The 27,159-nt window shown below is 39.2% G+C and overlaps 2 protein-coding genes across 8 annotated transcripts in view; one reads left to right on the top strand and one right to left on the bottom strand.

The window, feature by feature from the left end:
- Nucleotides 1-27,159, bottom strand: part of NCF4 (neutrophil cytosolic factor 4) — a 53,485-nt gene that overhangs the window by 22,882 nt on the left and 3,444 nt on the right. The window contains exon 3 of one of the 3 annotated variants that reach the window (XM_063395806.1): nucleotides 3,824-3,949. The exons of 1 other annotated variant lie outside the window; for it this stretch is intronic. The gene's annotated coding sequence lies outside the window, so the exon portion shown is untranslated. Of the gene's footprint in view, nucleotides 1-3,823; nucleotides 3,950-13,138; nucleotides 14,085-27,159 lie in introns of those variants that run through there. One more of the 3 variants, XM_063395809.1, reaches the window with a different exon arrangement.
- Nucleotides 297-25,477, top strand: PVALB (parvalbumin). Of its 5 annotated transcripts, none has more exons than XM_063395820.1 (5): nucleotides 297-862; nucleotides 12,308-12,375; nucleotides 14,325-14,457; nucleotides 14,890-14,999; nucleotides 21,840-25,477. In XM_063395820.1, exons 2-5 carry the CDS (start codon nucleotides 12,315-12,317, stop codon nucleotides 21,860-21,862), a joined length of 327 nt encoding a protein of 108 aa, XP_063251890.1. In that variant the 5' UTR covers nucleotides 297-862; nucleotides 12,308-12,314; the 3' UTR covers nucleotides 21,863-25,477. The 5 variants fall into 5 exon arrangements, with proteins under 5 accessions (XP_063251890.1, XP_063251891.1, XP_063251887.1 ...); XM_063395821.1 differs by lacking the exon at nucleotides 21,840-25,477 and adding an exon at nucleotides 15,715-18,964; XM_063395817.1 differs by having other exon boundaries at nucleotides 409-862; nucleotides 20,220-25,474.

The raw sequence follows: 27,159 nt of genomic DNA, 5'->3' as shown, positions 1-27,159 counted from the left end.
GAAAGAAGCATCTAGGAAGAGAAACTTTTAGAAATTTCTAGTAAGTATATTCTCCAAATAAATACCTGACTGAATTTTCTTGTACTGATTTGGTTTGAGTCTCCATTTTGACCAGCCACATGAAGTACTGCTTAATACTATTTTACTAACCAGAGAGAAATTTAGGATGTGGCAGCCTTGCTTAAGAATGTATACTTGAATTAATGCTGCCAAAGAAATCCAAAGACTATACAAACATGACAATCTATTAAAAAAAACCAACAAAACAAACACATAATGGAGAAAAGAAGTTAACAATAGCTGTTTTTAAAGAGCTAGCAAACTATGTAGAATGAAAGAAGAAGGTTGTTTGCTATATACTACTGATTCCAGTCAAGATACCCCCTCCTTCACTTTGGAAAAGGAACAACTCCCTTAAACACACATTTGGCTTCCTTTCTCCAAATGTCTGTATCTACAAAACTGACTTCTTGCCCAAACACAACCTCTTTATTTCTCTAAAATATGACTGTATGGTGTGCTACCATTCCAAGGGAAAGTCTAGCAGATGTTTTTGTTTTGCTGTCTCATCTTCAGGCTCCTTTTAAGGAGCTATTAGTCTTCCCTAATCCCCCAACTAAATTTATCAGCAGTTATTTGCAGCCAAGAGTTAAGCTAAATTAAACTTCGAAATCCCTGTACAGTGTATCAGATGCACTTCTGGTAGGAGAGCAGAAAGTTCCAAATGTTCCACTTACCAAAACATAGGAGAACTGTTTTTCTCAAAGCTTCCACATATTTTTCAAGATGACCACAGTTTCCCTGATTTTATAAGAACAGGAACTCAGCTATTGAAACAACTTTTCATTTAACTCTACACCAGGTATGTACTTGCTTTTTTCACATACTTTCCTCTACAGATTATTTAGGGAGGAGGAATGTATACACACACACGTTTAGGTTAAGGCTGCATGCATGCTTGAGGCATCTGTTCCAGCTGATATCCATGGCAAGGAGCTATTTATCTACATCTCTCTCTCTCAGCATGTATTTCTTCCCCAGTCTTCATCTTCACACAATCAATCATTCCCTTGTTTGCTTGTCTCACATACTCATAAGTACTTACCAGAACAGATATTCCTCCTGATCCTAGTTAGTAATAAAATACATAGTGTTTTCAAACTTTGTGTGTAAATACTTGGTTAGTTTTGGTGACAATATATGATAATTCCTCATTCCAGAACTGTGGACTTCTGTGGTTCTTCTGTGTTAGAAGATGGACAATTATATATCCTTACATACACACACACACACATACACACACACGCACGCAAAAAAAAAAAAAACAAACCACAACAACAAACACCTCTACAACAAAAACCCTCAAAACAAAACCACAAAACATAGTATGACAGTCCGGTATGTACTCTTTCTTATAAACCAAATAAAAGCACATGCATAAAATACGGATGTTTAAGAAGGAACAGCATAAGAGACAAATCTTTTACCTGTTTTTTCTGCCTTTAGATTACAATCTAAAACATCAGTAGCTTTCAGCAGTCACTGATATCTAACAAGAAATCAGTAACCACAGATTTATGGTGTCAGTGAAACTCCTAACCAATTGGCCTTCTTTCTACAAAGTCATTATTCAGTGGTACCAATTGATCCCCATCACATTGCAGTTTCTGAGAAAAGCTCTAGAAGAGGACTATGATGAAATCTCCATTAAAAACACCACAGGAGTCTCAATGACAACTGTGGAAGATGGCTCACACCCTCAAAAGACAACTGAGTTGAAACTGCAGCTCTCTGGAAGTAAAAGCAATTCTTGCAAACCAGATTACACTAAACTATCCTTCCCAAGACTTCATAGCATTTACCCTGAGGCCAAATCAAAGATTAGTTCACAAAATCATTTATCTATGCTTTCCACCAGTTTGGGGTTGTCTTTTTTTCCAGGAGAGAAATTGTGTGTGAAAAGTGTGATTTCTGCTGTCTTTATTCCCATGGCTACTAGAAACTGCTAGAGAGAGAATTGGGCATATCACACAAAATGTCAGGTTAACAAATACCAACACAACAGCTCAGAGGAATAGACACTTTCTCACATCTTCATCCTCCCATATCACACTGAAGGAAAAGGGAAAAAATCAACAGAAAACTAGCCAAAACCATGAAAGGCAAACAAATACATCCTTCAGAAACATAAGCTCTTTTAAAAATAGGATGAAATGTTAAGCAAGTCACTTGGTTTTACTCATAGCAGTAATAAAGGTCTTTGTAAGGGATTTGCACAAGTTCTGTGCTGTTACAGAAGCATCTGTCTCCTCATTGCTGAAGAAAAACGGTGGCAAGGATTTAGAGCATGTATAACCTGAGAAAGAAATCATCTGTCATTCCCTCATAGGGCATTAACAAACTTTCCCTCTCCTGGGAGAAGGAAGAGCCCCACTACCCCTGTCTCTTGTGAACACAGCTTTAAGCATTTTTACAATATGCTTATGAATACAGGCTTATGAATAATATAATTAATTGGAACAAATCTAGCTATATTAAGAAAGGGTAAGAAAGGCCCAACCGAAAAGAGTTCTGTGCAATAAACAGGGTGAGTATGATAGTAAAGAAGAGGTCAAGTAACAAACAAATCCTCTGTGTGAAAGGAATGATCTCTTTGCTCCACCCCAGTGAAACTGCTGTCACAAACTATATTTCTCACCATCAAGACCTAGTGCAACAAAAAAGAAAAGGATGATCCATTTTGGAAGATACATCCCATGACAGGATGTAATAGGCAATTTCTTGTGCCACTATACTCTGTGGTCAGTTGTAAACAGTTGATTTGTTTTTATTTCAGCTGTCTGCCCTTTAACAGGAGAAAGTGTTGGAAAAATAAGTCCCTAGGCAGCCAGGCGATAATAACAGGAGCCATGGAAATATGCTACCTCAGAGATCAACAAGATTTTTAGTATGCCCTGATATTTGCTTTTTCCTTCATAAATTAAAGAGCAGAATTGTCAACAGAAGTGCAGAAAAATAACTGAAATAAATTTCAGAAGCAAAATGCTGCCAACCAGCACATCAGTTGTGTCTTGTGAGTCTCTGCATCATCCACAAGCAAGTTATTAATGATCATTTTTCTGAAATATCTCATTCTTCTTCAAGACAGCAGCTTCTGTGTCCCAGTGAGATCAAAACTCAAAAGGCCTGGGAGGCTATTGCCTCTTACAAACCACCATCAAAATACCAAAGCAGGAGCCGTAATGCTGATGCATCTCTACCAAATGCATTGATGCTCTGCTTCTGCATTACAACATTTCTTTTACCTATATAAGGAACATATACAAAGTTTTGAAAGCAGGAATTCAAAGATGCCCTGAAATAGGGTGATTTCTGCAAGAGATTGCCACCATGAACCTTTTGGGGAAGGAGAAACAATACAAACATCCAAGCAAAAAAATATGTGCATAATGAGGATCAATTCAAAGCAAAATAAAAAAAAACCCCATAATGCAAGTTTCTATAAAAACGGTTAATCCATTTTTTAATGGTTGATCCAGTGTTAATCCTATTTCCTTTTTGCAAATTATTTTTAATAATAGGAATAAACTTTTTTGCACTGGTAGGAAAATAAAGAAATCCCCATTACAAAAAATTATTAACAATGTGATGATTATCAGAAGGAATATCTAAAAGGAAATTGTAATAATACAGTGGAAGTGGCAGAGGAAATATACTTCCCTTAGGAATATGCCTGTGAGACTTTCTTTAACATTTTTTTCTCCTGAAGACAGAGGACAAGGATGTTACAAGAGATAAACTCAAATTTCAATTTGACATTTACCTGAGGGGATCCCAGGTGAATGCTGCTAGACCAGCTAACACTTCAATGTCTGTCCATTCTCTTAAGAAGTTTAGAACAGGTGACAAGAGCAAAGATTTCCTTCCTGTAGTCTTTCATTTAGGCAACCTAAAGATATAGAGAAGTGTGAAAGCACAGGAGAACTCAGTATTTGTGTCAGATTCAGGCCATGAACAACACAGAGATATTCTTTCAGTGCAAATAAGATAATTTTGTGTGTATTTGTTTATTAACAATTGGACTGATGCTGTTCAACTCATTTCATCAGGGTGACAGAAACAGCACCACAGAATAATGACTTTTATTTACTGTTATTCTCCTTAGCTGGATTCAAAACATCACTTAAATTTGAGAAGATATTTAGCAATTATGTCCATGGGAGAACTGTTTTCTAATGAAATATTGACAATAAATAAATAGCTGACACAACAGTGCTCCTGTTCTGGTAGTAGCTATAGACTTCCTTATCTAGCAATTTCCACTTGGGATGTTGGCAGCAAAGCCCCAACCTGCCATTTGTGCATCACAGCTGTAACTGTTAACATGCTGTTAACCCAGAAAGAAATTACTCCTTTACAAATCTTTGGCTTTTAAATCCATCTCACTGGGCATGAATATCTCTGAAATGAATTATAAGTGCATTATTAAAAAAAAAAAGAAAGAAAGAAAGAAAAAACAACAACAACAAACACACACACAAAACTCCAAACAAACAAACAAACAAACAAACAAACAAAACCACACAACACACCCCCCCCCCCCATAAATTACTTCAAGAATTACTATCAAAATTTGGGTTACCAGAGGATTCCAGATGCTAAAACTAAAGTCTAATTTCCCCAAAAGCTGTTTACCCTAATCTAAATACTTTGACTGCTTTCCTACCAGCAGCCTAGTATAAATAGGAGTAAGTAATGAAACCATCTTTTTGCTGTGCTAGTTTTTCTGGAATATAACCCCTGTGGTAATAATTACATGGGGCTTATCCATCCCAGTGTGAACACCACCAGAGTGTCAATTATGACAAATGTCTGATACCCACAAGTGCCTCTTGTAAAGAAAAAAAAACCAGCTGTTTCCATTCTCTTAACCTTGGGGTCAGGGTTTCCCACTGGGACTAACAACTTTTTTTCCTGCTCTAAATATCCATTTGAAGTTGCGAGGAAGTGTTATGATACACAGACCTACTCTTTCAGCAATTGCCTTTTTCTTGTTTGGTAATTTGAGCCTAACTCTCACCAGGGGTTTACACCTATCTCTGTTTTTGATTTGTATTATCCCCTTTGGGTGAGACATTTCACTTTCTTTTCCACACCATTTGCAATACAAGCTGTGGAGTCCCCAAAGCTCACTGACAGCAGGGACTAGTAGTGACCTATTTCTTACCTCTGGGGTACCTCTTGCAGCTATTTACCATCTTCAGCTTTTGAGACAATTTGCAGAGGAATGGAAAAATCAGTAAAAATGGAACTACTGAGCTTTGGACATAGGAATACAGACTTCCCTTGGGCAAAGCCAAGACCAGGCCATTGCAGAGAAAACTATAATTAATATTAACAAAACAAAGGACATTTTCAGTAGTGTAAACAGTGACAGTGAACATAGATAAAAGTGTTTGGAGGAATGTAATTGCAAGGCAGTCAGATTTTGACATCTTCCCCTAATCCTATCCCAAATCACAACCATTTTGTCTTAGGAACTTCACAAGCTGGATGTGGCCTGTAGAAGTTTGATAACTTTCAGTGGATCTCTCTTCCATGAATTTGTCCATTTTCCTCTCCAACACATATAAGCCCTCATCATCACAACATCCTCGGCAGACTAAAGGTTCAGATTTGTCATCTAGAAGAATTTCTTCTCTGAAAAGGTGGTTAAGCATTGGAATGGGCTGCTCAGGAAAGTGGGGGAGTAACCATCCCAGGAAGTGTGCAAGAAACAACTGGATGTAGCACTTAGGGCTGGTAGTGTTCAGTCAAAGCTTGGACTTGATGATCTTGGAGGTCTTTTCCAACTTTAATGATTCTGTGATTCTATTATGTCTTTAACAAATAAGAAAAATCTATGGGGAGCAAAAGATGGCTGGCTGGTATCCTTGAAGACTGCAGTTGCTTGTCACAACACATAGCAGACATAGGAGATAGCAGCAGAGCAAGCTTCCTCTTTTAAGGTGCTATGCTACTGCTGTGATGATACCATCCCAAATTTTGGATACATTGGCTGATAGGGACCTGGAGCACCTTATTATTCAGATTACAGTTATTCATCTGTGGTGGGAAAGAGAAAGAAAAATTATAATGGATGAGCATCCTCAACTCCACACTGTATATGTATCCTAAAGGGGAAATCCAGCCCTAATCTTTTTGTGAATGAATCTGATCAAGATGATAGTAAATATGCAACCACATTACCAAAACTGACAAGTGCAGTAACCAAACTTTCTCTGTAAATTCTACCATTTCACATAGGTGAAATCTCAGAATCTCAGTGAGCCTATTGCCACAACTCTCCACACCTTCCAGTTTCAGAAAGATTTGTAAGAATAATCTAGATTTTGACTATCAGATTTTGATTGTATTCTTCTTACAGAAAAAAAATCCCAACAACAAAACCCCTTTTAATGAATTAAATACTTGACATGTAACAGACCTCACAATATGCCCAATGTGGTCATAAATCTGCTTTTCTCTTTGTAAATAAGCCTTAATAGGAACTAACTAAAAAGATAAGAAGGGATTTCCACTAATCAGGATTGCTTTCACATGGCTGAATTACACAGAGGAATCACAGTGACTGGCCCTGCACTTTCTCACCTTTCACCAGTGGACAAATGCAGTCATTCCAGTGGAATAGACAGAAATGGAAGTCACAGTCCATTAGCCAAAAAGACAGTCCTACAATCCTTAGTCTCTCTAAGCTGCCAAAGGAAGGTAAAAGAGAGAAGTTGTTCTGCCAGCTACCAAATGGAAATGAAGCACGCAGCTAACAAACATGACATACTGGTATCTCTAAATCAGAATGTAATCTTGGTACTATACCAAGGTTTATAATGTATGAAAGTGTAATGCAAAACCCATGTGACTGAATTTAGCAAACAGTATACGATGACTTATACAGTTCCAAAGGAAACCACCATTTGGTTGAAGCATCTGGACCCACAAGAGTCAGCTACCTCACAATGTAATTATCACCTGCTCTGAGCTAGGATATGGACACAGTGTTTGTGAGAAATTAAGAAAGCTGCTGAAAAGTAGTATTACTTCCTATACTACTATAGTACACTGAAAACTCAAAAACCACTACAGGAAGTGTAATAGAAAAAAAATAAGAGAGAAAACATAAATGATTGAATTAACCTTTGTCATGTTTGATTCAATAAAGCCGCCTCTTTAGAATTTATCTAAAGCTGCTGGAGTACTTCCAATTTGTCACAGAGCTCAGCATCTAAATTATATGGGCAGTAGAAAAATATTTTTAAATATTTCTATTTCATACATACATCAATTATCTTTCCTCACTTCTAGGATCAATTAATCAAGCTAGAAAAATCAGAGCTCACTTTTGCATCACCTGCCTTTCCCAAAAGATAATTTCCATCACAAAACTTTGGTTGCTTTTTAACCTAAGAAATGTTGGGTTTGAGTCCTGAAACAGAAAAAAATCTTTTTTTTTTTTTTTTTAACTCATAAATGTACTACAGACAAATGCAGTGCATAATCCTTTATAAAATATTTTCCCTTGCCAGAAAAACATTAAATATCAGGAAACATGTCCCAGATGGATTACAGAATGGCAAATACATTTCATAGGCATTTTTAGTGTTGTTATTATTTCTTGACAGAGTAAAAATAGAAGCATCTTCAAAGGTGTCTTTCCCTGGAATAAGCAACTCTGCACAAAAAGAATTGATATGCTGAAAAAGTTACAGTCAATGTATTATGGCTGTATATATAGGATCTCTTAATTTACAATTCCCTGTCTCTCCCAAGAAAGCTCAGGATGTAAATTTTTTAGATTTCTACAGCACCTTGCCTGATGGGGCCCTGAATGCAGACTATGCATGCCCCTGTAAGTATGAGCAATCAGAATTACACAATTGAGTTTGCTGTTAACTGCAGGGAAAAAATATTTCTGACTTCCTTCAAGGACAAGAGGTAAAGCTTAATGTTGTGGCTTCAGGTACAGGAGACAGTTTAGAGCTGTTTTATTTTGTTTCAAGTAGTATCTGTCAAGGCTAAAGAAAGAAAAGGGCAAACTCCAGAACCCATCTTTGTTTTCCCTCATGCTGATGAGGGGGTTATATCTTCCTATTCCCTTCATGAGCACAGTCCCATCTCTCGAACTGAACCTCCTAATGCATCGTGATCTCCCCGATGCCACTTTCTTCCGATGTATGATTCATGGTCCTTTGCAAAACATTTTCCCTTGCCAGAAAAACATTAAATATTAGGAAAAGTGTCTCTAGATGATTGGCACAATGGACAATAGGTCTCAATGGCATTTTTAGCGTTGTTATTTCCCTATTTGTCCCTTACCAGCTCACTTGTACTGCTTGCCTCGCCCCTTAACATTCAAGTTTCATGCGGACCATCAGTTTGCCAATGTAATGGGTTTTCACAGCCAGGGGAAGGTAAGCGCCAAGGATTATTAATAGCGTTCCTCGATTAGTTAAGGGAAAGATAAATGTGACACCACCAACAAAACCCCTGAATATCTGATACCAGTGAGGAGTGGGTATCACCTGCTGAAAATAGAAAGAGCGAGAGAGATTATATAAGTGGGGTTCCTACCCCGAGTTCCACCTCTTTTTGACCACCTCCCTATCTAACACCTTTTCAAGCGTGCTAAGAGAGTTCGAAGAGGTAAGTAGCAAGAAAAATGCTCAAATTTCCATAGCAAACGTGGATTCACCAGCTCCGGGCAAGAAGCAGGACCTTCGCAGATAAGGGCATCTTCCATCACTCCGGCCTCATCCCCCTTTCCATATACAAAAGCCCGGAAACAAAGAGATGCAAATCTCTCAAACACTGAGGAATGGTTTCCCGCAGAGAAGACTCCAAATGAGAAGAATAGATCATTAAAAGGAGAAAATAGGTGAACCCATTGAGGGGGAATGACGAGAAAAGAAGGGGAGAAGATGGAATTGACAAAACTGGGAAAGGGAGGGAAGAAAGTGAACGAGAACACGAGCAAGGACTCGCGAAGAGATTTTACTGAAATAGCCAGCTGTGAACCGAAGACAAAAACCCCACAACCTCCAGAACACGTCTAGAAACGGCACCTCTCTTTCTGCACAAATGATTGTAAGCGGTGGGATGAAGTTGCTCTCTTTGGTGTGGTCACTAGGAAGCTAAAGGAAATGTGTCATCCTTTTTGCAAAGGACCGCTGTCTTTCTGCTTTTACTCTTGGTGTGAGGGCTTCATGCTGTTCAGGAAATTCTCCCTGAATTGTTTGCTTTGAGCAAGGGTGGGCTGATTTCTACTTAATTTATTTGGCCGTTTACTTAGTAACAATATCATCATTCTGGCGCTGGTGGAAGGGATAGTTGATCTACACAAAAGTTTTGGTGCAGACAGCTTGCAAGTCTATGGTGTGGATTTTGCAAATAGTTCGGGCAGGAATATTGGCAAAATCTCAGAGATAAAGGAAAACACGTCATTCATCTCGCAGGGATGATGAGGAAAAGATGAAAGGTCGAGTAAGAAACTGTCAATTCGTGAAACGCCTTTTTTGTTAGAATAACAGTTCCGACTACAGGTTGGTGGTTAAAAGCTTCTGGAAATTTGCTAGCTGTCCTTTAAGAAAGACACTGCTGGAGCTGGGCCTCGCCACTCCTCTATGTCAGATCCCAGCTGTCCGCTTCACAAACTCTGTGTTCGCTGCTTTCACCTTTCTGGCTGTGGAGGTTACACACGGCTTCTGAGCTGGGGGAAATGTTATTTACGCTCTACAGATGGCTCCACCTGATCTGAAGCCTCATTTTTCTGACACCTCTCACTTTTCGCCTCCACAGCATGATTAGGCCATAGAGGGCTGACAGATCCGATGACGGAGGGAAAGCGGGGCAGTTCGCGCATCGTTAGGGATGCGGAGGGAGTCGCCGGGCTCCCATCCCCAGGACACAGACTCGGAATGCGCCTCTGGCCGGTTTGCTTGGCATGAGGCTAGTTAACCTGATCAGCGTCTGCCAGCACAGCAGGCAGCGCTACGCACCACCTCTGCCAGCCACCGGCTCGAGTTCCCCCCGAGGGCAGCCTTCCAAATGTGCTCTGCCTTGTCAGCAGAGCGGGGTTAACACCGAAACACGAGTCATCCTCCAGGAGAGCTTCTTCACCGGCGGGTGGGCAGGTGCGTTCCTGTTTGTAGGGACCTAAAAGGAAGCTCTGTGGCTCAACAACGGGTTTGCAAAAGATTCGTAAGAAAGGAGAGAAACCTGTGGAGACTGAGGCCCAACTCCTCTTAAGACCGCACCGATGCTGCACGCAGCAAAGCAGGGAAGGCAGAGGGCGATGTAGCATTGGGCCGGCGGTGTCTGCACTGGGAGCCAGAAGAGATTGTCCTCTCTTCCCTCAGTTCCAGAAAGGTAAAGAGACGTCAATTTCATAAGATATGGCACATTGATCTCTGGCATATAGCTGCATATTGATGGGTCTGCACTTATCCTACGTTTAAAATGGACTAACAATAGGGTTCTAACCCTGAACTCCGCTAAAGCAAGAGTGCCCAATACCCTGAGTGCTGTCTTCTGCATCCTTCCACCCCGCAGTTCCAAAACAACAGAGGCCACTGAGTGAGAATGACCCATGTGGGAAGGTGCGCAGAGCTCTCTCTTCTGTGGGGCTGCTGTTTATCTCAGTTCAGCATCCCAGCGCTCAGCTCCTCTTTCCCTGTAGAGCAGGGAAGGATGCCTAGGGAGAGGGACTTAACTCCACCATCTCCTTGTTTGACCTGGGAGAAAACTAAGAATCTCTTGCATCTCAGGAAATACACAGAAAAGGGAGGCTGGGGAGAAAAGTTCCAACGAGACAAAAATGACAGTCCCTTCCACAGTGAAGAGACGATCTTTAGGAAAGTAAAGGAGAGGGGAAAAAAAAGCGGGGGGGGGGGGGGGGCGGGAGTCGGGGGGGGGCAGTATCACCTCCTATTCCATCCTTCTGAGTTCAGTGTCATGGTAATGACTTACCCATTGTAGCTGAACTTGGGCCATGGGAGAAAAAAAAAAAAAAAGGATGGGACTTGTACTTTTAAAAGCACCAAGCAATTACTGACAGCACGACCCGAGGTTCTGCACCAGCCGCCCCCTTTTCGAGGCTGCTCTCCGGTGGCCCCATTCAGAGGAGAGGTGTGATTGTCACAGTGGGACCAGGTCGTACCCGTTGATCTCGCCCGGGGATTTCGCTGCCACCGCTCTGTCCTCCCCCGTCTCTCCTGGAGCAGCGATGCCAATACTCCTGCAGAGATCTGCCCTACTACTGCGCCCTAACCTTGGCTACCTCAGCCTAATGGCTCCTGCCCAAATTCTGAGAGCAAGTTGGACTATTTGCCATATTTTATGTGAAAAATGGGCACAGATTCTTGGAGAAGAAAAAACTACCCCTAGAAAACACATCACAAATCCTAAATGCTTTCTTTTTTTGACGCTAATGGGAAGTGCCCAGTCCTGCCTGAGAAACCCACTACCGCTCAGGAGCTCCTCACGAGTGTGTTGTCACCTCGCTTCTCGTTTTGCCATACCCTATCACGGTATATTCTGCAGCATATTGTGCATTACAAACTGGATCTGTAGGACTCGCTGGGAAGTGATAATTAATTCAGTGAGGATGATGCTTAATATGGACTGGCCCAAAAGAAACAAGGTCTAAAAGGAATATGTGTGTGAAGGGGAGGGGGAAAGGAGAAGGGGGAGATGTCTAAACTGGTTGAAAGATAAGGCAAATGTTCAAAAGCTACATTACATTTGCTTCCCGACCTCAAGAGCAGCTTGAAGCTTGGCATATGCTGCAGTTCCTTACTCATCACCGAATATAACTAGTAAAGCTCATCCTGGCTTACTAAAGGAAAAGGCTCTGCTCTGCACCACTAGTTTGTCCACTGCACCCGAGGACTTGACCTTGGCAAAACTCTTCCTCCAGCCGGTATCACAGCAGACTCTGGCACTGCTCCAGTAAGGCTTAGGCTCCAGCCTCCCAGGGAGCGACCCCCACCCGTGTCCTCTCCCACCCCAATCCCCACAAAGGCATCCCCGTGCCCTCTTTAGCTGATCCCTCGCATCTGTGGACTACTTGGTGCTCTGCAAACTGGTGAGCGACAGCCCACAGCACTTATCCACGCAGAGCTATAGAGCTGGCACGGGTCCAGCCTTTCCCGGTGTGCCATCCCCACACAGCACTGCAGCTTTGGTCATATGAGCAGAAATGATGAGAAAAGCACTTTTTAATCTTTTCGCACTTGCTTCCCTGTTCAAACAGTTGCAGGATGGCTATGACTGACTTGCTCAGCGCTGAGGATATCAAGAAGGCTGTGGGAGCCTTTTCAGGTGAGTGCTTTTTTCTATTTTTTTTCTTCTCTCTTTTCCTCCTTTCATCTCTTCAGGTTAGGATAGCTGTGCATTTATTTCAGCTATGGGAAGATTAGAGGAACTAGCTAGACAAAATTTCAAATGAGGATGTGTTTTCAGATGTTCAATGAATGCCTCTGACAGGTTTATGAAGTACAAGGCTGCATCCTCAGCAAAGTTGTCCTGCACGTTACAGAGGTGAAATATTTATTTTTAAGGAAAGTAAGCAGTAACTGCAGACAGACTTTGCTTCTACAGAGAGCATACTTTCAAAGAGAACAAACCCCTCGGCGAACCAAGCTGCATTATATCTTGATGTGGGATAGAGAAGTCAGCAGTGGATGTCAGCAGCTTCCCACTCATTTCTGAAATTCAGTTTCAGATGTTACAGAACTGCTGTTTCCCGTTTCAAGGATATAAGAAACCACTCTTGTACTTCCTATGCAGAATCCCCGGTTGGGCTTTGCTTTTCGGGATGGACAGAAGGCAACAGTACAGCAAGCGGGTGCACTGCTCGACTGCAGGGGCTCCCTGCAGGTCGAATGGCTGCAGTGGTCCACACTTCCCTCTTAGACTCCTCCGTGTATCAGATGTTCCCTACCCCTCTCATTCATCGTGACCGCAAAAAACTGACAGCAAACCCTCTTCGTGTTTACAGAGATGCATGTAGTTAAGGTTGCTCTCAAAGAAAGCCACAAACCGTGCTCTGGGGTGCACATTATTCCCCCCTCCCCCAAACTACCTGGCTGACCGCACCATCCCGGGGAGCCGCCTCTGTCTGTCCTGCTCTGTGCGATGACCTTCCCGAACAGACAGCAGCGCAAGACCCGCTGAGCCCGGCTCGGCTAAGAAGCCGACAGAAGTCAGAGGGAGCGACAAATTGCTTTGCTGGATCCAGCAGCTGTTTTACTCATTAGCTTCCATTGTTTTATGGCCATCTCCAAGTCCTGGAGCAGATGAAAATAGCAGCAACTAATGACAAATCTCAGTCAGGCAGATCACGGAAGACTGAGCCTCCTTAATTTTATGTAATGGGAAAATTTAATGCGGCGGGAATAAGAATGCACGGGGAAAAAAAAAAAAAAGTCCACCGCACGTTTTGGAGGTCACTGTATGGTATTTCTAATCCACATCATAGTTGTTCGGCTACCTGGGTGGGACAAAAGCGGGTGCCGGTAAAGGACAAAGGAGGTGGAGCAGATAAACTCGGCTCCGATTTCAAGGGCTCTGGCTTGTTTGTTTTTTTCCTCCCCGGAGAAAGCTGCTCACAAGGTCTTGCAGGCAGCGCGCCGTGCAGCACTCCCTTGCAGTGCCTGAGCTCACACCACGATTGCACATTCCTTTAGCGGTTGAAATGCAACACCGATTTCTAGTAAGTCTCCAGGAAAAAAAAAAACCAAACAGTGCTCTGAAACACTTCTCGCCAATGCTTGAGCAAGAGCATTTTTGTTGGTTGTGTTTTTGTTGGTTTGTTTGTTTTTCCCAAGGGTGAAAATATCAAAAAGTAACAGCTATCTAACAGTTAGAATATGCTCTCAGATGTCTGCTCTAGTGTAAAACTTAGGGGGGAAAAAAAAAAAAAGGTCTAAGGCACTGAAATGAGACCAAGCACATTAGACCTCAGCTCCCAAGGCTCCCAAGTCTATCACAGACTTCTTGTGTGACCTTGGGCAAGTCTCATCCTTCTGTAGCTCAACTCCTAATCTGAAAAATTGAGACACTGCCCCCCTGCCTCTTTGTTTATTTCCATTAGCACCTGTGAAGCACGGATGATTACACTGAGTACACCCAGCTCCTATCACAACTAGGCTCCACTCTTCCTCCCAGGGCAAGAAAAACAGCAGCATGGAAGAAAGCCATGGCTATGTGTTGGGGTGTGTGTTTCAATGACTTTTCTAAGCAGTTCTCTGACTTTTCATCTCTTATAGCGGCTGAATCTTTTAACTACAAAAAGTTTTTCGAGATGGTAGGATTGAAAAAGAAGAGCCCAGAAGATGTGAAGAAGGTTTTCCATATTCTTGATAAAGATCAGAGCGGCTTCATTGAAGAGGAAGAATTGAAGTAAGTAAAGTTACATCCTTTCTCAGATATACCTACCTTAAGAGTCTAATTTCCTGTGGGTTATTTTTACAAGACTCTAGGTAGTAACATAGAGCTCAAACTCTTGACTAGTATTTGTGTGCCATGCCAGTTGTTTGCTGAGCACATGATCTAAAGAGTGTTGGAGATATCTAGTTGTCACTTGGATTGCAGGATCCCTGAAACACACGAATGGTCAATATCTTACAGGTAGCTCTTCAGCCAAATGCAGTTTCAGAGTAAAGTGCTTCTGATTGTTAAAGAAGAATCCAACACTGGATTCCAACTTGTGTCTCAAATCAGGGGTACAAATAAATATGAAGTGTAATTGTTCTGTGGAAAAAAAACCAAACCAAAACCAAACAAACGTCAATCAAACCTTTCCTTTCTTTTCTTCCTATGCCTCCTCCTTAGGTTTGTCCTGAAGGGCTTTACCCCAGAAGGAAGAGACCTATCAGACAAAGAAACGAAGGCTCTTCTGGCTGCTGGAGATAAGGATGGTGATGGTAAAATTGGCGCTGATGGTATGTAATTAGAGGAGTAAACTTTGACAGTAACAACTGAATATTACCCTTACACACAAGAACTGAGGGAACCTAGGAATCACTGGGTGCTGTAACCTTCTGAAGGGCACAGTTTGGGTTTAATGAAATGCCAAGTCCTGCTCCATTTGCAATACCTTGCTTGGAGGTGTTAAAGGAAGAGGAGCCGAGTTGTGACACTAGAGGGGGCCGGAGCTTACAGAACCCGGCTGTGGGTCGGGCACTCCGCAGCGCAGGACTGAGTACCTAGCCAAACTCTACCTCAATTACTGTGATTTGTCTGTTGATATCAGTGGAGTGAGGATCAGGACACTGCAAGTTCAGAGACCGAGGCTTGACTATAAAGTTTAGAAAGAATAAAAGCTGAGCGCCAGCATTCCCGTTTGATGTTTAGTTAGCAGGAAAGTAGTGCATGACTTAGCAAAGCAATGCTCTTAAAATTCAAAGTACACTCATTTTGCTACAGAATTTCTATACAATAATAGTCTACCCAGCTTATGCTAGTGTTTACGTGGGTCTTCACACCTAAGAAAGCTTGTCACTCCCTTTTACTTAATATGAGAAATACAAGAAAAGAACAAGTTTTCCTCTCACAGCATTGCTTAAAAAGCTAGTGCTGTTTTCTATTCCCCCTTGGGATGAATCAGCTTAGCCCACATACAAAATTTCTCCTTTTTCCTTTTTTTTTTTTTGGTAGGTTAGTGTGAATGAAACATGCTGAAGGAGACAAGAAGAGATGCAGTTCTAAACTAAAGCTTTCCTCATTGCAGGAGATGGAATTTTTGGCCAGAGTAATAAATCACATAGAGAGCAGGCAATTGCTAGGGTTTTGACATATTGATAGGCCATATCATAAATTGACATCTAAAAAATACCTAAACCCCTTCATATCTCTCTGCGTTACCTAATCTATGCTATTTCAAAAAAAAAAAAAGTCAATTAAAAGAGAAATAAGAAGCAAATTTAACTAACACAGTCTCCCAACTTAGATGACGACACACAAAATCAGCCACATATCAGTCAGGCGATGCACACTGGCATGTCAGTGACTAATGCCATGTTCCTAGACCAAAGCCTCCTAATTTCTCCAGTCATGGCTGTATTATGGTTTAGGTGAAGCTCCTGCTAAACTTCAGCAGTACTGCTGAATCCAGCATGAGTGTCATTCCTTGAAACTTCATATTCTTTACTGTATGGGTCTTCTTTATACACATTAAAATTAGTGATAGTAGTACTAAAATCACTGGGCAAGTTTTTCAAAAGAAAACTTAATGCAGGTAAGTAAGCTTACAGCTGATCCACCAGCCTCATATCAGATAAATTTTCAGCTATTCCACAAGGCTGCAAATCGAAACTAGTCTTAATTGGAATAAAGGAACAATATTGCATAATGGTTTTGGCTTGTACAAGAAAATACACCATTAACCTTTATATTTAAGACTATCATAACTTCTTTCTTTGAAACAATGCCTGAAACCCAGTACATTGTAATAAAGCAATATGGGATGTCTCTTCTCCTTATCTCTTTCTTCTGCAGCTTTTACTGTTCCCCAATTTCTGTAATGAAATTACTCTGCATTTACACTTGATAATGAGAAGAGAATGATGTGCTTTCTTCTTTTGATTCTTGTGACCATATCCCTACCATACAACACTACAAGTTTCTTTTCCATTTCTTAAATTTGACTTTAACAGCCAATTTTTACACCAGAAAGGCTTGAAATACATACAAAAGTTAACAGCTGGGACTGTGACCAAAGGACAAGGATGACAGATACTTCCCAGCTTTTCCTTTGGCCCATAAATCCAATTCAAGAATATAATTGCATATGTAAATAAAATGTAAATTGCATTCATATGCAGTATTCCAAGGCTGTATTTCTGTTGCAAACCAATTGTTTCCCTGCAGCTGAATTGTCAGGCATTACTTCTACCCCTTGTTTCAAACATCAGCTTCCTAAATCACTAAACAATCTCAAACAAGCAGCCTTTCACAGGGCTTACTGTTAATTCTCCTGATGGTCTTTGAATGCTGTCCCTCAGGAGACCACAGCAATTGTAAGAACTGATCTTTAGGGAATTTTTAACACCACAGAGACAACTTTCTCAGCTGTATCATCACAAACATTAATCCCAACCTAATAAGCCTTCTTCTAGCTGGGGTCTTACATCACAAATTTTCTCTTAGGTCTCTTGCTTCAAACCTTTTCTCATTCCTGCAAGACCATTCAGCTCTGAAATAGTTTCAGCAGTTTACCTCTTGTCCGATCATGGTTTGAACTTGTGGCTAATGAAGCAGTTTCAAAGAGCTGAAAACCTGCAGCCAGTTCCTGTAAGACATGATCATCTTCTGTGCAATGTCAAACCCCCTCCATATTCCACCAATGTGGTCAGAAGATGATGAATTTGAAAAAAATTGCAGGTTAAGGCCAGGCTATCTCATAACACAAGCAACCTTAGTTCCAGATCAGGATCAAAAATGATGCTGAAGCAGTTCTACTAGCTTCAGGAAAATATTTATAAGAAAGAAGAGAAAAATATTAAAATTTCTTATCATAATGTTGTTTTAAATCTGTTTTGTGTATTGGCATTAGACATGCACATCATGCCTTCCAGTTTCTTGATATTAATAGACTTGAGAAAGTACATAGAGAACTTTCAAAGATCATGTACTCTGGGCAGCATAAATCCAAATTTTTATCCCTATAATCAGAATGCTGTAAAAATGTGACATTAGGCATGCAAAATTATAGCTATTAAGTCATGACCTTGCCAGGTGAAAGCCTTAACAACAACAACAAAACAATTTTAACAAAAATTTGGAATTCCTATTTTTCTTATCCTGCTTTGTGCTCTTCTATCTTCTAAAATAAATTAGTGTAAGTCATTACTTACAAAGTTTCCTAAACAGATTTGCTGTTGTAAAGACGCTGTAAAAAACACAATCTGATGAGAGAAATCATGAGCCTACAACATGTCCTCTGTAATCATGTCTGTCATTTCAGTAAAATAATAGAGGGCATGCATTAGGCTCGTATATAGTACTAAACTGTACTGAACACAGTGAAACAGTCCTCTCCTTTTAAGTCAGAGCTTTGACACAAAACAGCTAGTAAATTATTTTACATGACAAAATGGTCTAAATCCTTGCAATTTAAAGACACTATTTGTGCAAAGAAAGACCTAACCTAATTTTGTTTGGAAGGGTAACTACAACTGGAAACAAGGATGTAGTATATCACAAGGATTCCCTCACTAACAGGCCAGTCAGAGGCAGTAACCATTTACAGGCAACTGATATACCATGCCTTATCTCCTATGTTTTGCATATATGAGTACACTTTGTAGCAATGCTTTTACAAGCCACCTGTGGTTGGATTAACCTTCATACAAAAATAAGTAGTCAACTAATTTAGAAGATTATTCACCTGGAACATCCTTAAAATATTAAAATACATTGAAAATCCTAGGAAAAGTGAAATTGTTGCAATTATTCAAGAAGGAGTATTTTGTGGTTTGCTGGCTATCAGAAAGTACCTATGAAATATATGGCTATTAAGTGATAATAGAACTATTAAAATGTATTATAGAAAATATTTGGCTGCAAGTCTGAATACCTTTTCCAAATATATTCTGTAGATAAAAATTATTATAAAAGGTATTTAATTTAGCTGTAATAAGTATGACAACTTGTTTTAACAGTATATACATAGTTAGTTTTCCCTTTTGGAAAGGTTTGATTCATTGCAGTTCATGTTTCTCTCTGCAGGACTTATTCACACAGAGATTTAATAATCATAGCCTTTCTCCTATTTACCTAGAATAGTTGGGGTTTTTATCATAAACACTTTATGTTATCTCTTAAATTCTTAAATTTGCAACACTTTCAATCTATGTACCCACCATGTACAGGATTTATACATGTTTTGTCTTAGGTAATCTACTAATCCCAATTTGGATTTACATCTTTCAAAACTATGGATAATTTTGGAATTAATTTAAAACCTCTGATATTAAAAAATGTAATTTTTTATTTCTCAGTCTGGTTTGTCTGCATTTGGCAACATGTCTTCTGCACACACCTTCAAAAGTGTTATCTGTTTGCATACAACAATCAATTAAGATCTCACTTGTTTAGAGCTTAGCATTTTTTAACTGAACACTAGAATATTCTTTAAAATGCCTAATTTTTGTCTTCTATCTTTTCCAGTTGCCAGATTTTACTCTTCATTATGTCAAATTTCAGTAATTTTTTCTTGAGCCTTTAAAGACAACTTCCTCCCCTATTTGTCATTTTCCTCTCAGCTGATTATGTTAAACCCATAAACCACTCTCTCTGCATACCCTCTAATCCCTTTATCATCTTTGTTGCCCTTCTTGGGATTCCCTCCAGTCTGTCATTTTCAGTGATCTGGGGCATATACAACTGTGCAAAGTATTCTCATGCGTAACTCTTCCAAGGTTAGATGGAGTTAGGAATTATAACCAGGCAGCTATTCACCAGGACACAAATGTGCCTTTTCCATGCTTTATCTCCCTGCTGAAAGGCATTATATACACTAAATCATAAAATAACCCCAAACTGCAGATAGATACGTTTATGTAAATATTATGAGTGTACTACTAATAATAAAAGCCACAGGGTAAAATCCTGGCTCTCTGACACTGCAGGAATTTTTCTTGTTCTTACAATACAGTCAAAATTGCTACATAGGTTGGTATCAGCCTTCTGTTTTTGTAAGGTATCATTTTCAATCCATTTACAATTACAAAATTGAGTTTAAATACAATATAATTACAATATGGGACACAAATACTTTTAAAGACTCATTAATTATTGTCTTTGCCAAACTCTGATATAAAAGACATCTCACTGCAAGATTAAATTTCTAGTTCTTGCCTTCATCCCATAGAGATTTACAAAGAAATAACCAAGAACTAATCAAGTCTTCAGATGAATAGTGGTGGAAGTCTTGCAGTCTGGCATGTCTAGCATTTCTCCTTTACTCTCAAAAAATCTTTTCATTTCCCTGTAAGATTTCCCAAATCATACTTTACCTTTAATTAACTTGGATTTCTTTGTTCTTCTGTTATTGTGATGTTTCTGCTACACCAGTGACTCTGTATTCATTGTAATATGCTTCCTCCTTCTTTAAATTTTGGTGTTTTTTAATATTTTTTAAAATTCTTTCCTTTCTCCAGAATTTGCAACTATGGTGGCTGAATCATAAAGGCTTAGACCAATGCAAACCCTTCACCCATCCTTCACTGCCCAATTCCAACCACCTCCTGCTGACTGCTTTGGCTCCTGTTCTATTTATTTATGTTATTTTATACTCCAGCTCTGTTCTCTGCAATCCTGCAACTCTGTAATTGTGCTGAAAGACACTGTTAAAATAATAAAGGTCACATCAATCTGGGCTTTCTTCTCTCTCACTACAACTTGTTTCTTATTTCATGTAGGCTTGGCACACGCTGAGAGAAATTGTTACTGGTTTTTTGCTGACATCCCTGCTGCTTTATCCCTAGCTAGGGTGGTAGGAAGAAATTTTAAAAATTATTTGGGATAAAACATGCATATAATGAGTCATCCACACCAAGTCCTGAACTGTGGCAAATCTGACTGCATTATTTTTAAGCCATCCCTGCTAAATTGATACATACTCATAGCCTGGAAAATCTCTAGTGATGGCAAATCTCTAGTGATGGCAATTACCCAACTTCATTTGGCAGTTTGTTCTTTCAACTTAATCAGTGTTATAGCTAAAAAAGTATTTCCTAATATTTAAACTACATCTCTCCTGCTACATTTTGGTGATCAGTAAACTGATAGTTGTCTGTATAATTTGTTAAATTTGCCTGGTGCAGGGGGATTTTTGATAAAAGGTTTGACAGGAATATCAGTTGGTGCCAATCATACATGAAGTTAACTTTGTAAACTGTTAAAAAGCAGTCATGTCAGAAAAACAGGGTATGTTTACTAGCAATGTTACACAACTATGTAGGACAGAAAGAATGGCATACTCACAAGAAATAACAATACAAATTTCAGGAAAAAGAACTCTAAGATTCAGGTGTGACACTACAGCTGATAATCCCATTGTTAAAACAGTAAACCAGAAAATCCCATCAAAAAGAATTTATTCTAAAACTTTACCAGAGAAGTTAATATCTTCTTTGGAGTTACATATAGGAAACTGAGACTTATGCTAAGGAAATGATTACCCAATAGTAAGCCTATGACAGAGCTCAATACTTATTTCCCAAATCCTGTTGAGTAACTTTGGCACCAAGCTTATGCATTTTACCGGTGTTGTTGGGGGGTGTTTTGCTTTTAAAGCAAAGAGTAAAGCAGGGGGAAAATACTTGCAGGCAACATCTTCCCCACATCTTGACAGGATATTGATTATTACTGCAGTAAAAAGGAAGGGTATTTTCCATTTCTGTATTCCAAACTATACCCTGCAGCAATAATAACTTATTCAATTTAGATTTATTATCACCAATTTAGTAGAGACAAAAAGATAAGGCTGAAACCCTGTCATCATCACACTGTACAGAATACCATCCTCTGGCACAGCAATTACCCAATGCTACTCGAGAAGCCTATAAACGTTCCCTAAAGCCATTCTAGATCCTCACTCTGTAGTAACTCGCAAGGAAGACTTTTTGCTGAAGATGCTGTGCGTTCAAGAGAAATCCTTTGGTTTTGCACACTGTATATACGGTTCTGAAGGATGTATTGATTTTTAAGTATTCTAAATAAAGCAGATGAAAACGGATGGCAGCGCAGCGAGTTTATTTCGTGCTTTCTCTCGGCAGCTGCTGACCTCGCGTGGCGATAAAGCCTCATTACAGGAGCACACAGAGCTTCCGAAAAGGCATCCGGCACTCCGCTACTGCAGCAGCGAGACGGAAGGTCCAGGGAATTCGAGAACCGACACAAAAGTCGCTGTATAAACAATGCCCTTTACAGTCCCTTTCTATTCTCTGAAGCTGCAAGGATTTGTATTTTAATGCTGGATGGCACAAAAGCTGGGATTCTATCCAGGGCATTAGGAAAAAAAAAAAAAAAAGAAGACAATAGAACAAATAGCAAATAAATAATGCCACTAATGAGTCTAAAAATAATTATAGCAGATTATGTGAAATAAATCAAGTTACAGCAACATCAATGATGATATTTCACTAGCACAAAAGTCTGAATACCCCAATGATCCCTGCTTCAGTCTTTCTTCATGTTGTTACCTAAATCACTATAACAAGCAACACAAAGTGCCTCATTTGGCCTGAAAATTTTCAGCCATACAGTAATGGAGAAGGTGAAAAGAAACGCCTTTTATTTTCAAACTGAAAAAGTTACAGTGGGTAGGAAAACCTCCAAAATACCATTTCTACTTTTCATGCTGACAGTGTAAGATATTCTAAACCTGCATTTGGTCGGTTTATTCAAATACACAGCTGGTATACTCAGATCCTGTATTCTGAGATCTTAGAATTCTCAAACACTCTATTTAAACACACTTTCCCCCCCCCAACTGCATTTTAAATTAAAAGTTCAAATTTCAATATGCATCCATTGCCGAAGAAAAGGGAAATTCAAATACAAGTGTAATATAAATAAATCTCTGCCCAGAGACAAAATGACTGTTTTATCAATTGCCATCAAATGATTACTTTCCTTTCACTGCTGGATCTTCAAGGTTTCTCTTAGACTCCTGTTTTTCCCACACAAATTTCTTCCAAATTGTCTCCAAATCTTCAATTGTTTCTTTTCAAATTAAAAGAAATCATAATTTTTCTTTTAGTTGGATGTTATCTAGATATGACTTAAAATATAGCAAACAAATGCAAAATTTGAAGGTACAATAAAATATAAAACATAACATTTCATATACAAAATATTAAATTATTAATTCTCATATTGCACTTGCTCTAACATCTTTGAGACTGTCACAGAAACCATTGTAAAGCCTAAAGAAAGCAGAATTTGCAACAACATTTAATCAGGTTTTCTGCATAGTGTGGAAAAGTATGCTTGACAAATACAAAAAATACACACTACCCTGCAATTTACTGTTTCATGAAGAAAGATGTTTTAATTTTCAGGTGCATAAGCAAAGGAACAAAATTACATTTCTCCAAGAAACATTTACCTTAAATTTCTCAATTGTCATCTTATATCTTCTTTGCCCTGAACATAATAAGTAAGTGTTCCATAATTTTCTTCCCTGTTGTAATATAGTAGAAGTTACGAAAGAAAAAAAAATACTTCAGGCATCATGTTGAAGACAATTTTTAAAATAATCAGTACATATCCTTTACTTAGACTCATATCCAATGGTTTGTAATGAGACACAATTGAATGACAAATAAAAAAACAGGCACTACTTGTTCATACTGGTATTCTGTATTGCTCGAGAAGAAATTGCTTGCTCTGAGCTACAATTCAAGAGGAAGAAAAGCCAAATCCTCAAGCTGTAGCTGAACCATCACTTCCTGACAAATGACATTAGCATTTAACAGAAAGGGTTTGCACTAGCAGACTGTCACCAACTCTTAAGATTTCTCCAATCACCATTTACCATTACTAAATCCTTAACTAACAAATGCATAATTGTTTATGTATTAAGGGTCCTGCCAAGCTTTTAATGGAGTTTCATGGATCAGCAATTTTCCACATGACTTATTTTGGGAATCAATGGACTGGAGGCCATAACACCTGTTCACCTTTCAGAAGCTGAGCTAGGATTTCTATTTACATTCTATCCACCAAGTCCTGAGACCAACACTGCCTAATATCCTGCAATTGCTTCCACATTTCCTTCATTTTATCAATGCAAAGGTTATTTGTTTGCTTCTTTTGCCTTTTCTAACTAAACAAAATATTTCTGAAGACTGAAAAGGAAATTCATGTTTCCCTTTCCTGCAACACACGCAGTTTTAGCAGAGCCTCTGTGCTATAGTAGCTAAACATTAACAACATTCTGTTCAAAACAGAGTTAATATTGTTATAGAATTACAAACTACAGCATTGCACAATATTTGCAACAAGTCTTGCCTTAATAAAATAACATCAAAAATTGTGCCTAAAGGTTCACTTAAGTCACAAATTAGCCCACAAAATCTTTATTAATGAGCATAATGTACAAAATAACTTCATTTGACTCTAAAATCCAAGACTGAGATTTAAATGGCTGGCTGATAGAGAAGCCATTCTTTTATTTATAAAGCAACTTCAAATGGAAGAGAAATTACGAGGCATGCAATAGCCCACCAAAATCCAGCTGTGGTTAAATTACATGCTGACTTTCTTGTTCTAACTCAACTCAGGAGCCACGGGTAACACAGAGAGAAGAGCACTGGCTTTAGTACAAGCTGGTGATTAAATACCTCCTCTAGGTCCTGGACTCTCTCATTGCTACTATAGGCTTGAACCTGAGCTCCCACTTCTTCATTCTGAGCAAGCATTTTAGCTGATTCCCTTTTCCAAAGAGACACACCCTGCAGAAATTGTAACACTCTCTAAGGCTAAGACATTCAAAATTATATTTCTCCTAAACACAGGAAAGTGAAGCCAAATGTGTCTAAACAGGGTTAGCTGTCTCCATGACAGATCAATCATCAAAAGTTTTCAGTCTGTAAAATCTCCTAATTGGTGTAATTACTTCACAAAGGAGGAAGTACATTTCTGGTTAGTGCTCTTCCGGTCAATAAAGCAGCAAAGCTTAACAAATGTTGATGCACCTTTAAAAACAGAAGTTAAAATAAATACAAATACTGAAAGGTTTATGGAACTGACAGGAAGGCCTAAGCTAATAAGACCATGGAATATGCAGCTAGAAAAGCTATTTCTTTCATAAATTCATTCAGTCTCCCACCCAGGAAATCTTAGTGAAAAGATCTTGTCAGTGCCTGAATCAGGTTGCTCAACTTATATTGCCACAACGGTTTTTAACTCCAGGAAATGCTTTGTGAGGTTTATGTCCAGAAATGCAGTTGGTTTCACTGGTATTACAGTAGCACTGCACTGGCATTAACTTAGGCCTTCAGGTGGTAAGAACATAGTAATTTTCTATTAATGTGCATTTAGACCAGACATTAGGAAAAAATTCTTTACTGACACAGGTTGCCCAGAGAAGCTGTGGACATGCCACCCCTGGAAGTGTTCAAGGCCAGGATGGATGAGGTTTGAAGCAACCTGGTCTAGTGGAATTTGGGCTCGAATGGGATGATCTTTAGGTCCCTCATTGCACAAACCATTCTATGACTCCAGATGGGCCATGAGGCGTGTAGGAACAGAGGTCAAACCATTGATTACTGGAGGGAAGGTCCAAGGATTTCTGAAAACCCAAATGGTTCAGAGACATTTTCAGGTTTTGGAAACATTTTCTGGAAGGATTTTTTAAATTATAACATTTTAATGGTTAATAAATTCTACTCCCTGTGTATTCACAATGCAATGCAGTTTAAAAAACGTATCACTAGAAAGATATTAAAATATATAAGAAACAGCAAATGATCTCACCGTTATTACTGCTTTATAAAGAGGAATAAAAATTATGAGGCTGTGCTAATTTTATGCTTCATTCTGCAGATGAATGAAAATGTTCTGTCTTAAAAACATTTGCATTCCTCTCCTTTAAAGCAATTTTCAGTTTTGCTGGATACAGCACAATTGCATCTAGTCTTTCAGCTGCAATGGGTTGTTGAAATTGAGCTATTGCCCAGCACCTGCTCTTAGTCAGACAGCTGAAATCAGAGGTTAGGGGAAAAAATAAAGATTTTTTGTCATTGTAATGCAAGTCTCCTTTTAGCTTTGCTGCAGTCAGTGTTCAATTATATTCTGTAACAACCTCCATTACTAGAGCCAGTGTTATTCTGTTCTCTCTGCATATATTACCTTCCTTGTTCACACGTGAGAGCCTTCTTAGCAAAGCCGAGTCTTAAGTGACATTTGCCCAGACTTCATGAGTCTCTATCTTTGGGCTGTTGAGAATCCTACTGTTCAAATGCATCTTCATTTTGAATGCTCAAAAGGTAACTGATACAATAGAACTTAAATTATCTCCCAATGAAGGTCTGATAGGTCAAAATTAACCCGAAATTCCATCAAGTCTGTTAAATACAAAGCATCAAACAAGTAACAATGAAGAGCTCTAATTTTATCCTATTTTTACAAGATCTGAATCCTTCTCCCTCAGAATTTTTATCTGTTCACTGTGTAGCCCACGAGTTTTAGGCTTCATCAGAAGCAGGAATCAAGACCCTACATCTGTAGGAAGAAAGCCACAAAGATTTTGACCAGCAAGGCTCAGCCACAAACGGGAAGGAAGTAGCTGATGTGAGCAGCCACTGGGAAGGCAGGAGCAGGAAGTAAATGGACAGAGAGCTCTGAGACAGAGGTCAGAGGGTGAACAACATTGAAATTCAGGGTCTCAGGAAAAGGAAATCCAGAACAGGAAGTACTGGGATGATTAGAGTGAGGATTTGAAAAATCTGGAGCGGAAGATATTTTATTATAATAAAAATCAATTATAATAAATTGACCTTGAAAAGAAAGTACAACATTAGGGCAGAAAGGTTGGTGCCCCAAAATTTAGGCTGTTATAAAAGGGAAGAGAATAGAAAACAGAGTTGTAAACTTTTGAAAATTTAATTATTTGAATTATTTTAATTATTTGAAAATCTCAAATATTTCTTTTCTCCTTCCTCCATTAAACCTCCAAGTTCTGGAGTCACATGGTTAAATCTTAGTTTTCAGCAAAGGAAAAAAAATTCTAGCTGTCATGCCTGCAGAGAAAACCTTGAACATTCAAAGCCTAAAATAAATAGGATAGAAACCCAAACATTAACTTCTATTTTTTAATAAATCTCATTATTTGAATGTAATCTGTCTTGCAGTTTTTAACATAAGATATAGCATTAGTGAAAGCCTAGCATCTGCCTTCTAAGCATACAGCAGCTAGAGATCCAAAAAAAGATCCCCAGCTGCTATCATAGTCATCATCAGCACATAATGACTGGCATGCTGGAATTGTGGGTAGCTCATTTAAAGCTGTCACATATTCATGTATTCTCTGTTTGAAAGATTAACCCCTTCAGTGGGATGCAGAAGCACACTGTGCTTCCTCCCCAGCAT

Source organism: Prinia subflava, chromosome 4 (genome assembly GCF_021018805.1).
Source record: "Prinia subflava isolate CZ2003 ecotype Zambia chromosome 4, Cam_Psub_1.2, whole genome shotgun sequence".
Classification (NCBI taxonomy): domain Eukaryota; kingdom Metazoa; phylum Chordata; class Aves; order Passeriformes; family Cisticolidae; genus Prinia; species Prinia subflava.
Note: the sequence above shows the minus strand (reverse complement) of the source record. Positions and strands in the feature narration are given on the sequence as shown.